Source organism: Sinocyclocheilus anshuiensis, unplaced genomic scaffold (assembly GCF_001515605.1).
Source record: "Sinocyclocheilus anshuiensis isolate Anshui unplaced genomic scaffold, SAMN03320099.WGS_v1.1 scaffold1485, whole genome shotgun sequence".
Taxonomy (NCBI): Eukaryota; Metazoa; Chordata; class Actinopteri; order Cypriniformes; family Cyprinidae; genus Sinocyclocheilus; species Sinocyclocheilus anshuiensis.
Genome location: NW_015544210.1, coordinates 54,161 through 67,024, shown reverse-complemented (window position 1 = coordinate 67,024; position 12,864 = coordinate 54,161). Strand labels below are relative to the sequence as shown.

Sequence of the window (12,864 nt, the reverse complement as noted above, 5' to 3'; positions counted from 1 at the left end):
CTTTTTGTTTTGTGTGCGGCAGTCGTCCGCGAGGGGCTGCCGCTTTACTTTCATTTTGTGTTTGTTTATTTTATTTAAAAAAAAAATAATAATAATTATCGGTCCGGTTCCCGGACACACTACCGCTTGGTCCTCAACCAGCTGAGAGGCTCTCACTCGCGGTGCCATGCGATGGTACTGGACATCGTTGGTGGATGGCCCATCGCTCCTCCGCCTCCTGGCGGACGGCGATGGCTCCTCCTGTTGAGGGCAACCGGCAGTGAGTCCACCGTTCCCTGCTCCTCCCCAATCATGGCGGACGGCAGCAGGCTCCGGCCTCCTAGCGAATGGGGCCGACTCCTCCCCTCCCTCTCGGACGGCAGCCACCCCTCCTCGACCCAGGAGCGCGGCAGCGAGCTCTCCGTCCCACCTCGTCTTCCATCGTTCCAGCACCACCGCCTCGGGCAGCCACCGTCGGTCTCTCCGCTTGTTCCTGCTGCCCGATCTCCTCAGCACCGCGATCCCCCTCAGCAGCGAGGGCTCTCTGACAGCGTGTCCCTCCTTCCTCCCGGGTTTCGGCACCAATGTATTACAGTTTGTAGTTCGGGAAGAAGGACGAGGAAGTCAGGGGTGGCGGGTAAACCTCTTTATTCTCCCCCAAAATAAAAATAGAACAAAATGAAGTCCAGGCCTGGTCCTCTCTCTTCCAACACTGTCGTAACTCCTCCTTTTATCCTTCCGGAGCTCCTCCGTGAGACTGAGACCGGTGAGTGGCGCAGGTGTCGCTCATTATCAATTACTCCACCGGCCTCGCTCCGTTCCCACGGCTCTCGGCCCCGCCCCCACTCGTCACACAATCTAAAATTAAAACTCAAAATATAAAAATTAAAGCTAATTCAAAATAATAGTCAATATAATAGTATATAAATAATACTAAAATAACACTGATACTTAGTTTAAAGGCATAAACATTAAGAATTATGATTTTTAATAAACATTATTTCTGATTCTTGATCTGATCCACAGAAAGATGGTTGAAAAAGATGAATAAAAAAAAACATCCACAAAAATTATTACAATTAATATTACCTTTGTGAGCATGACATGATTATGGCATTGTTTATGAGCTCTGATGGCTTGATAGATTTGGTCAAATCTGTCAGACAGTAGAAATGTTTGGAAAAGTCATTATGAAAAATTTAAATAATGACTTAGAGGCCTATATTTCTATCCCAATTATGCAGAATATTATAACGTGTACCCTACTCCACAAGTTTTTAAAGTCCCACATGGATGCACTGTATTTGTTGGCTCTATCTCTCCCTGTCTCTCCTCCCATCTCTCTAAAAGTGCCTCATTAGGGCTGTTGTTGTGCTGATGCTGGGTAGTAAACACATTTAAACACTCACACATTGTTACTCTTCACTTTAAGCCGATGTAAACTGATAGACACAGATATCAACTCTACATCAAGTAATCAATGTTCTACAGTATTCCAGACAGCTGTATAAAAATTGCTGTACGATAAATGTATAAAGATAAAAAAAATTGTCACTGACCCCAGCTGCAGAGTCCACCACTGTAGGGTCATCCGGATATCGTGCACCCGCTGTCCTGTTCTTATCCACTGTTAACAGATCGCCACCCTGCAAACACACACACAGAAACAAAGCACAACAGTGGGCATGGGGCTCAGGCTTTGGTTCTGCAAGTATTTTCTTATCTCCTCCATACTCTTGTGAAAACGAAGTACACTTAAGCATAAGTACTTATAGAAAAGAACTTAAGTGTGAACCGAATGTAATCTTTTCTTGTACTTAACTGCATGGTAACTGCAATTAAATGAAAATGTATTGTAGCTTACATTTATATTAAATTCTATTAGCTGAACTTTAGAGTGCTTTTATGGCCCACACAAGTATAGGAATTCAGTGCATCTTTATATGTAATTTCATAATTACTTCTTTTGTCTTTGAAATATGGTTAAAGTGCTGCTGAATGTACTGATGCACATTTATGGTAAACTAAAATATATTTAGTGTCTAAAATAATATACTTTATGTCATTTCTATGCAAAATTGTATGTCATGATTTTAAAAATATTTGTAATTACACATTTGTAATGATGATGTTGCAATTTAGTACATTTAAATTATACTAACCTTAAACATAATATTGAATAACACATTACAGTTCAAATTATAATCAAGTGCTTTGTGCTTTAGTATGTTAGACAACACATCAGAATAAGTGTACTTATTTAGCGATTATTAAAACAATGATTTTAAAAGTGTACTGAGGAGTGTTAAGAAACAGTCCTGAAAGTGGAGTCTCTTAAAGTGCACTTAAGTGGCCTTTTATGGCATTAATATTATATGTGATTACAGATTTAAAAAATAATAATACTTAGTACACTACAAGTGCACATTCAAAATTAAGTGCACTTTTTTCTACAAGGGTAGGGGATGCAAAAAATTGTTCAATGAAGATTAGCAAGAAATGAACCAAACAAACCAGCTCTGAGATAAATCACAACACTACAAGCTTAGATTTGATGCAAAAAGTACTTGAAAATTAGAGAAAAAAGAAGACTGTGTACTTTATTTTATAGGGGATTGAATTTCTCATCCCATGAAGCATTGTGAATGACATGGAATCAAAAAGTAGAATATATTAATTAGGTATAAAATACCACACATTTGAAGTTGTGTATATTAAAATATTGGCTTCGACAAAAGCATAATCAGTTAGTAACCTTGGATTCTATGTCTATATTTGAAAGTTTATACATTATCATAAAAAAATCTATTTCCCCTGGGGAGATAATGAATGGGATTACTATACGTTCTGACAAAGGCAATATGTATTTACAACATATTTTCTCAAAACTGAGTTATGAGAGAAACTGGGTATATTAGACTATGATCTGTCCCATGAAAGATGAGTTTGGCTTGACTTTGCTTAGATTAAGAAAGAAATTGTGAAAATTTATATTAAATATAAAAATATAATCAACATTGGCATGTTCTGTGTTTGCCTTAGTTTAGGCAGAATAATTCTGATAATTCAAGCATTGAAAATGTCAGACGTACAGTGTAGGTGGGCGCTCTCGGTTGGCTCTTCTGACTGTGCAAACTGCCGATCTCCGTCTGTGAGCTGGAGTGAGACATTCCCTCAAAGAACGGCCTTGAGTGGAAAACATACAGAATATAAAACTTATAAAAGTTAAGAATATAAAAACAGTCTTAGACACAAGAGTTGGATTTCATGGTCAGCGATAAAGTATCAGTTAATTTTTCCTAAGTGTTCTTTAAGAGGCGTTTACACTGGCGCGATTTGCGAAGACAAAGCAACTGGAAGTCATTCACTTTGACTGAAAGACAATGAGACTCTGGTGCTTCAAGCATTAAAATGCGTTCCTCTTGTTCGTAATTCATATACAAACACTTTCTCCTCCAGAACAATCATTTTTAGCAGCAAAAAAACAGATTCTTTGTCAAAAAGAATATTTTTAATGGCAGTGTGTCCCAAGATTTGAAGACAATGAGATTAGAGCATCTAGAAGTAGGAACAGCAGTGCGAACCGAACGAAAAATGTGAAAGTTGAAATAACTGGAAACAATGTGAAATATATCCACAAGGATATCTAGTTTGCTCGCTACTAATTGTCTCCAATTAAACGTTGTAACTCTGTCAAATACACTAGGTCTTCTTTAGAAGTCTTTAGAAGTCTTTATAACAGCCAGGGAACTTTGCATGACTTTATTTCCCTGTGGACTGACAAAAAGCAAGCAAATTGGTTTAAGCCAGCCAATCAGATGCGATTTTGAAAATGACTTGCCATTTTCGTGTGTAATATGCATCAGACTTGCGCTATGACTCATGGCTCTTACTTTAGTTTGGGTTTGGGAGTGCTGAGAAGACTCTCGTTGTCCTCCATCTCTGGGCCACTGTCGCTCTGGTTATAAACCTCCAGACTGTCATACAGAAGATCCAAATCTTCAACCTCCTGCGTCTGATCAACCGGGTCTAAGACCTTTTTAAGCCAGCAAAAAATAAATAAAATATAGATATGTATGGAAATGTAAGTAAAAACCTCATAAAACATGAAGAACATGACCAAGTCACATGTCAAACCACAATGACTTCATGACAATTAAACATATTTGCATATTTGTAAATTGTAGTATGTGATGTAATGCCTTTTATTTATGCCAAACTAAAATCATTACAGTATTTTATATTATAGTTCATGCGAAATTACTGAGAAATTACCTTAATGAGATGTTTTTTGTGGGAAAATGTGACTTGAGCATATTGTCATGTGATTCGCCCATTTTAAGAAGCCAATATGTGCTGAAAAACCAGGCATTCAATGCAATCTTTTTCAGACAGAATTTTCACAGTACAATCACCAGCAATGACCCATTCATACTATAAAATGCATCTCCTCAGGCAGCTGAGACTAAAAGACAGAAAGAAGTTAATTGTGTAAAAGTAAACAAAAGAAAGTAAAGGAGGCACATGAATTATTATTATAATAATGGGAATTTACACTATTGTTTTTCTTTTCCCAAGATAATAAAATAAACGAATTTCACTCATTTTACATCTTAAGTACTGCATTGTGTTCACAGCTGATCCATCCTTTATAAGTGGATACTGATTTAAAATGTGTCAGCACACAAACAGACTTTACGTTAGCATTGTTTTGCTCCACTATCCCTGTTAAAAAAGCATAACACTAACTTGGCCAGGACAGAAGACCAGCTAAACCAACTTAAACCAGAAAAACACCATAAATCAAATTAATGCCATAGTATGTTTTGCATTGCTACGAATGGTGGTCAATGTTTTCTCAAAAAAAACAAAACAAACAAAAAAAATTGACCGGAAAGCTGTGACTGCTGTTGGAAATTCCCAAAAGTTAAGTCATTTCAAATGTCAATTGCAGGTTTATGTCATAGGTGTTTTGAAATACACTACATATTTGAGACACCCAAAGTGAGCTATTGCATTGACAAGCCCATGTTGGCAATGCTACTCATGGGAACAGCCTGCCAATGCAACACAACTGTGTCATCACCCTGAATCAGGAAGTTGCTGGAATGATTGCCAAATAAATCTGGATCATTTCCTGTAGGGGTTGGATAACGGAATGTGGCAGCCAAGGCAAGAGAACGATGAAGTCAAAGAGTCAAACATCTATCAACTAACAAGCTTAGACTCTAACAATGAAACCATAAAGCTGCTTAAATCTTGCCTGTAGGCTCTAGAAATATGTATGGCCTAGATCATGGCCACATGACTTGTCCTCTCAGAGCAAAGCAGTAAGTTTAGTTTTAGAATAGCTCTACATCATACTGTATATTACACTGCAGAAATTAAAGCTCCTCTCACATTTCAGCTCCTAGATCAATCATTGCCAAGTCCTAGGGCTGTTTTTATAAAGGTTGAATTTCATGGCTGAAGTGATTTTGTGATTACAAAGCACAGGACCGCAAAATAGATAGTGGAGAGTTCAGAACTTCAGGCAAACATGTATTTCTTTCAGTTGTAACTTATGAGAGACAAAGAAAATTCTCACCTCATCAGATACTTTGAATCTTTTCAGGAGGGCAACAAACTTCTGCTTGAAATTGGGTTGCTATAGAGAAATTGAGAGAATGTCATCAAAGTGATGCCACTTTTTGGTATGTGTTTTAGTTAAGACAGTAAAATAGGTAAAAGCAAAAGACTAAATGAAAAAATCAGCATTTACCATTTTTGGTCGTACTTATTATTAGGCGTCTTTAACTGCTATGCACTCTGCTTGCATCAAAAAATTATTAGGTACAACAAACTTATGTTGTATTGCTAAACAATTTTGTTGCTATCAAGGTGGGATACAGTTAGGGTTAGGGACAGGTATGGTTTGGTTTTTAAGTCGCTTTGGATCAAAGCATCTGCTAAATGCATAAATGTAAATGTATGTTTAAGGTTGGGTTAAGAGGTAGGTTAAGTCAAAGTGTAATTAAAGCTGTAACTACAGAAATTAATTATAGATGTAATTACATGCAAGTATTTTTTAAAATATAAGTACAGAGTTACAACACAAGTTCATAGTATTGCATAATTAAATTTAAACACTTAATATAAAGTGGGTCCCAATTATTTTAAAATGTGCTTCAGAAAAGTATAAGGAAATCTATATTAGTGTTGCTCTACTTTACACATTGATCCTGGGTTAACAATTGTGTTCCTGATGGTGAGCTTAGTTTAAGAGGATTAGAACATCACCTTCTATGACCTTCTGTGAACTAGATAACACTGAACCAAACACCACCTTTAGGACACAAAGGCAATTTGTCTTATGTCTCTATCAGGTAGCTGCCTGAAGTGACTTGTATCAAGACAATTAATCTATGATAATAGATTGGGTCATCTAACTACTGCTGTGATAACAAAGACTTCATTGTATGTTGACGAATATTGGTCAGCCAATATAGATTTTGTAAAGGCCAGACATGCAGAAACAAATAGAGCACAGGGTGGATTATTTGACAGCAATATACAGTATAATACAATTGAATCATATCAGCTATCGACACGGTTATCATATCAGTTAGCAAAACTGTTATTTCTGGTATACAAAGATGTTTTACAAATGGTATTCCCCAGGGCTCGATTCTAGGTCCAATATCTTTCTGAAAGTGCTCAGATCTTTGCTACTGGCCCCCAAGGATAAATGCAGAGGGAGTATATCTGTACATACTCGGGTCATTGATGTGGTTCTAATCATTTTCCTCCGAGATTTTTTTGGTTTCCGCTGAACATCATCATCTTCATCATAAAGGTCCTAAAAAACAATTTCAGGAAATTTGATGCTTTTGTTATGTAGAGATGCTTTTCTAAACATATGAGGCAAATTTTTTAATTAACAACAAGTGCAAAAACTAGTTTCTTAATCACTAACCACCCGAAGTCCTGTATAATCAGCCATTAAACAATGCATCAGTGGATGGAATTATTTTTTAGGGAAATTCTCCCAATACTCCCAATAAGTTAACGTATGCGCTGCAAACTAACACCAATAAGACTACATTCAAAGCAGAAAACAGGTAGCTATATAGAAATTTCACTTCATTTGAAATTTCATTTTTTTAGAGCAAGACATATAAAGACATGTTAGCAAGAACTTCTGACCTGGCCTTGAACAGCGTCATCACTCGCCTCTTGCTCTGACGAGTAACTATCATCGTCATCTTCAGAATAGTTATCCATATCTGGAGAACGGTCTGCAAGAGAAAGAGACATTTAATGACCCCATGTTACTTTACATTTTTATGCAGCAAAGGCCTCAGGCATACAGTACCATCTGACATCCAACAGAAAAAAACCCAAAGCATTAAAATGATTCATTCAAAACATGTAGCAATTTTATTGCTCCAATTTGAGAACACTTGAGCTGCTGAAGCTACTTTCCATTTTAATGTACCGCAGCATCAGTCACTTTTTCTTTGTGTGTGCTCTGAGATGATGGATGGGAGGATGTTTTGTGGTAGAGAGTGTTTCCAGGGGACTTTTTATCTTTATTGCAGCTTAATGCACTCAAACTACCCATTAGCATCTTTAAGTCAATGTAATGACTGTACAAAAAAATACAATCACTGATGGAATATTGTGGTTTGTACAGTCATGCAATTGCAAGGACAACTGGTATATGAAGTGGTTTGGCGTAGTGGTTAAAGATTTAGCCAGTATGTGTTCCCCTCCTTGCCATTTAGATGTTGTTACATTTGTGAAATTTCACTGGCAAAAAAGGTCCATAGTCTGTTGTCAATACTGTAGCGATGTTTGAAGCACAGCTCACACCAAAGTCGCTTTCAAACCGAGCAGCTTTCTGTTGGTCAACATGGCGAATCCACATGATCAGTTAGAACCCGTTGCAAAATCTGTGTAGTAAAATCTTTTGCCCTCACATGATTCGCGATTGTGTGGATTCCTATTGAAATGACTGGACTGCCCACAGAAATTCACACAACAGTTCTGTCATGACAACTCTCTGAGAGTTTAGCATGGTAATATACATGGCAATGTTAATGTGTTTACTCTTGGAGGAACAGATCTGCTTTGATGCTGTGGCAGAGCAAGTACTGAGACTTGCTTCTGCCAATACATCCACAGACATGCTGCTGTAAGCATGTAAGAAATACTGCTGCTGCACATACAGGCTATAAGGAATAACCCCGTAACAGATCTATACAGGTGGAGCTGGGGAAGGTGGAGGGTTTCTGAAGTGTGCTGGGGCTGTTACAGCAAGCACTAGCCAAGTATTTGAATACTGACCAGCAAGCTCATTGGCTGCTGATGCAAAGGAAACCAATCACCTGCTCCATGTGAATAATGATGTCATTATATCAGATCGAGTTAGAACCTACCGGCCTGCGCCATCTAGAGTTTCATGACAGAACTTTGTATTAAATGTGACCACACTTTTAGAGTCATTTTCTATTTTAATATATGGATACATTTGTGTGAGTCACCTGAAGCTTTGGCCTTTGTCTCTGGCTGACCGCTGCCGTCTTCTGGGTCAATAGGTTGGCTGGAAAGTGAATAAACACTCAGTTCTGCTGCACGCACCGGTGCTTCCTTCACGTTACTATGGAGACCTAAAATCTGGCCTCCATCTGTCGGGTGCTGCATCACCTTTAAACATAAACACTCAGAAATAAGTAACACATGGACAAAAGACTCAGAATTCTTCAGACGCCTTCTTGTGCTTTCAGCTCAACTACGGCTCATGACTTTTTTTTGTTTTTTTGTCAATTCGAGGTTGCATTCCCCATCGACCTCTTGGACAGACGAATTGTCCCCTATGTTTAGTGTTTTCTGTGTTTGAGTCAAGTCAAGTCAAGTCAAGTCAAGTCTGCTTTATTGTCAATTCTTCCACATGTACAGCACATACACACAGAGAATTGAAATTGCGTTACTCTCAGACCCTTGGTGCATACAGATAACACTCAACTGTGTTATCACACTGAGTCTCAACTGAATATGATTATCGCAGGAATCTCAGCAGAGAGGAATTTGGAATTTGCGGGGGTGAAACTGCAAAGATTAATTGCAGGCATTTACAGAAAGCTAAATAGCTGAATAAAATGTACCAGTAGGTCCACGCTCACATAAAGGCCCCCAACACTCCTATACACTAGACCTTTTTAGGAATAATTGTCTTGAAACAAAAGAACAAGATATATTAGTCATTGAGTGTTCTAACGTTCTAGCCTAATTAGTATTAACTCGAGTGGCCCCAAATGAAGAGACTCTTACAAATACAAAATAGAATGAAAATGTTGCACTCATTCCTTACTTTGAATGAATATCCACCTAATCATTCAGAGAACTTAATAATATTTGCATTCTAAAGATTCTGAGAACTGATACTTTCATAATCTATTGGTATCTATTGCTTGAAACTTTTGTCATTATATTTGTAATGATGAAGTTGCAATTTAGAACATTAACTTTAAAAGTAATACCGACTAACACAAATGTATAATTATAATCAAGTACTTTACATGTGCTTTAGTATGTTGGTTAACACATTACAACAAGTGTACTTCTTTAAAGCGCTACAGAAGATTATTAAACCAAATTGATTTACAATGTATTTTGAAGTAAAGCTTTTAATTTGACATTAAAAATTGCACCATTTAAAAGTGTAAACAAATGCATCTGATAACTAGAGATCAGTCTTTTACAGTGCTGTGGTGGGTATATATATATATTATCTGAAGGTACTTTTTTTTTTATATATACTTTTTAAGATTTGCGATTCACTAAAGTACACATTTAATACACCTGTTCTTCACAAGGGGTGACACATAAACATTGGGCTCTTCAGTGAATCTATGGAGAATTTAGATATCTGCCATTATTGTCAAAGAGCTAGCAAGACTGCAGCAACAATAGCCAATCCATCACTATGATATCAATGCATATGGCTCCTTTAATGTGTGATGTGAGAGAACATGTATTGACATATTGACTTTACATGAAAGCTGTGAGCATGAGCCATTTTACTACTGGAGAAGGGTGAAATAAAGAGGTCACAGTCTGTCTGGCAGAAGCTTCAATGAACTGGACACCAAGGTTTTGTGTACCTCCGCCATATTAATAACACCAACAGCCAGCGTCTTGTAGCCCAGAATAGTTCTGTTTTTATAGCGTTTCCTCCTTTGAAGCATGATCTGCAGCCGGTTGGCATCTCTCTTCAGGAAATGTGGGTACTAAAGAAAGGAAGGACAACAGTACAGTGATCTGAGCGTACTGTTGCTTGAGATTACATAAATTTTATCAGCAACATTGTGACAACGGTAGCACACACACACACTTTATTTCATGAAATCTTCCCATCATACTTCCTGTCAAAGCAACTCTTAAAGTGTCAGCTATAAATATCTGACCCAAACTGAGGAAAACAGAGGGTTCTTGGAAGAAACAAAGGGAAAAAGTGGTAATGAAGTAAACACTCCATGCAAAGAGTACAAAACCCTTAAACATGAAAGCTTTCAGAGTAATTACAATTTTTCTGCATAGACATAATAGGCGGTTTTAAGTTACTGATATATTCTCACACATGATCTCAGTTAAATATGCAACTAGATAGGTCAGTAATAAAAGCAAAAAAAAAAAATCACAATATTTAGAAATTTTGTTCGAAATGCTATATCAAGACATTTGTTGTATTTTACAACATATATAATTTGAAAATACTATTTCAAATGTAAAGGTAGTCCTACAACTCATTTGATTAATTTAGATTAAAATTACAGTCATGTAATTGCAATGACAAAATATTTTTTGTACTTTTTATTTTTTAGATTTTTTTCCCCCTAAATGTAACACATTTATCTTTTCTGTTTTATTTTTATAGGGAATGGGATCTGAAAAAAAAAACAAAAAAAACCCGAGCCAGGATCCTCTTGCAATGACACAAGGGTAAGTAAATAATGACAGATTTGACATTTTTGGGTGAACTATTCCTTTAAAGCCCTATAACATGTTGTAGGATTTACTTTGAAACAACTTGCTAGAAAATTTCACAAATAATTTTAAAGAAAGGACAAGTAACACTTTAAATTAAATGTGAAATTTCGAAGTAGAAAGTACTCCAGTTCTCCAATGACTTTTTTATAACTTCAAACATTTTTTTTTACATCTGTAGTTTTTCCTAAGTATGTTAGAGAAAGAAGTAAAGAAGAATTTAATATTAATTCATTATATAAATATTAATAATTAATCTTATTTCAATGGACTTATTATTCATCCCAATTTCATAGACTAAATTCTGTTTAATGGGGGTTATGCGCAACAGATTTCCGTATTCTGTTAACCGGGTCTCCTCGCTTCCGGTTCAAGCGTTTTGCATACGCTTCGTTAAATATGAAGCAGTTTTACTCAAGATGCCTTCAAAGTAGATACCAAAGATTATCATAACCAATGTCCATCACATATGCGGAATGATATCTAAAAGTTTTTTTTTTTTAATTCTTTTCACTAACATTTATATAAAAAAATTGAATAAAACGTCAACAATAAAAACAGCTAGCTAGTTTAACTGATTATCTTAAAAGTCCATAGATATCGCTATTATTTATTACGGCTGTTAACACGTTCTCCGACAAGCAGAAGCAATGAGACCTGTTTTCCGGGTTTGGTCAGGTGACGTTCGACATATACCCTATTACCTAAAATATTCAGATCACATGACCTTCTATAACACCCTCGTTCAGACAGTAGACATTCTCACCTATGTAACACCTAGTCCCATCTAAATTGGCACATGAAATCACAGACGTCCTCTGTTAATAAATGAAACTCAGACAAAGAATCCTGGCGGAATAGTGCTAAACAGCGTATGTTCAGTTGCACACATATAACAAGTCCAAGGCTCAGACAGATGTACCTGCAGGGAAAAGGTGAGCTCCAGGTCTGTTTCCATCAGGCCGCTGGGTGGGAGCATGTACTCATTCGACCTCAGGATGCGTTTTGACCCCTGAGAACACGGAAAGACATCTGATCTCAGTCTCTTACGAACACATGTATTCATTAAAGGATTAGTTCACTTTAGTTCACATTAAAGCATTAGCATTTGTGGTTAAAAAGTATATACATTTGTATTTTTTTTAGAAAAAGACAGATCATTTCGCTAGATAAGACCCTTATTCCTCGGCTGGGATCGTGTAGAGCCCTTTGAAGCTGCACTGAAACTGCAATTTGGACCTTCAACCCGTTGAGCACCATTGAAGTCCATTATATGGAGAAAAATCCTGGAATGTCTTACTCAGAAACCTTAATTTCTTTGTGACTGAAGAAAGAAAGACATGAACATCTTGGATCACATGGGGGAGAGTAAATTATCAGGACATTTTTATTCTGGCAGTGAACTGATCCTTTAATAATCACAGAAGAAACTTCAGATGCACTCTAAAGCAAATCAAAACAAATGCTGAAGCAAAGTTTGGAAATAAACCCACGCAGTCTCAAAACTGAGAGGAATGATGAGTACTGGCTGATACTTGCAAACTGAAATGCTGTCCGTATGGCTTTACAGCGAAAGCACAAAACAAGACACAAAATGACTCAGTCACACTGAATGTGTTGAATAATTTTTGTTTCTTGTTACTGTCCGATTCACTCGCTGTAAACCAGTCACATTTGAGAGGCCAGTCACGGATATGAGCTGTCATGCTAACTAGACAACAGGGGCCCCTGCTTTAGCATTCATCTGTCTGCTAATGTGGCGATCCGTCACGGCCCAGCTCACGTGAAACGCGCACACACACACACACACACACACTCACACACACACACACACACACTCACACTCACACACTCACA

The 12,864-nt window shown here is 37.2% G+C and overlaps 1 protein-coding gene across 4 annotated transcripts in view; it reads right to left on the bottom strand.

Annotated features, from left to right (window-relative positions):
• Positions 1–12,864, bottom strand: part of LOC107697062 (phosphofurin acidic cluster sorting protein 2-like) — a 69,228-nt gene that overhangs the window by 22,070 nt on the left and 34,294 nt on the right. For all 4 annotated transcript variants that reach the window (XM_016497706.1, XM_016497708.1, XM_016497707.1 and 1 more), the window contains exons 3-11: positions 11,930–12,019; positions 10,125–10,250; positions 8,505–8,667; positions 7,165–7,256; positions 6,734–6,817; positions 5,567–5,626; positions 3,873–4,015; positions 3,072–3,165; positions 1,539–1,625 (exon numbers count right to left, since the gene is read on the bottom strand). In XM_016497706.1, coding sequence (XP_016353192.1) covers positions 1,539–1,625; positions 3,072–3,165; positions 3,873–4,015; positions 5,567–5,626; positions 6,734–6,817; positions 7,165–7,256; positions 8,505–8,667; positions 10,125–10,250; positions 11,930–12,019 — 939 coding nt within the window. The remainder of the gene's footprint in view (positions 1–1,538; positions 1,626–3,071; positions 3,166–3,872; positions 4,016–5,566; positions 5,627–6,733; positions 6,818–7,164; positions 7,257–8,504; positions 8,668–10,124; positions 10,251–11,929; positions 12,020–12,864) is intronic.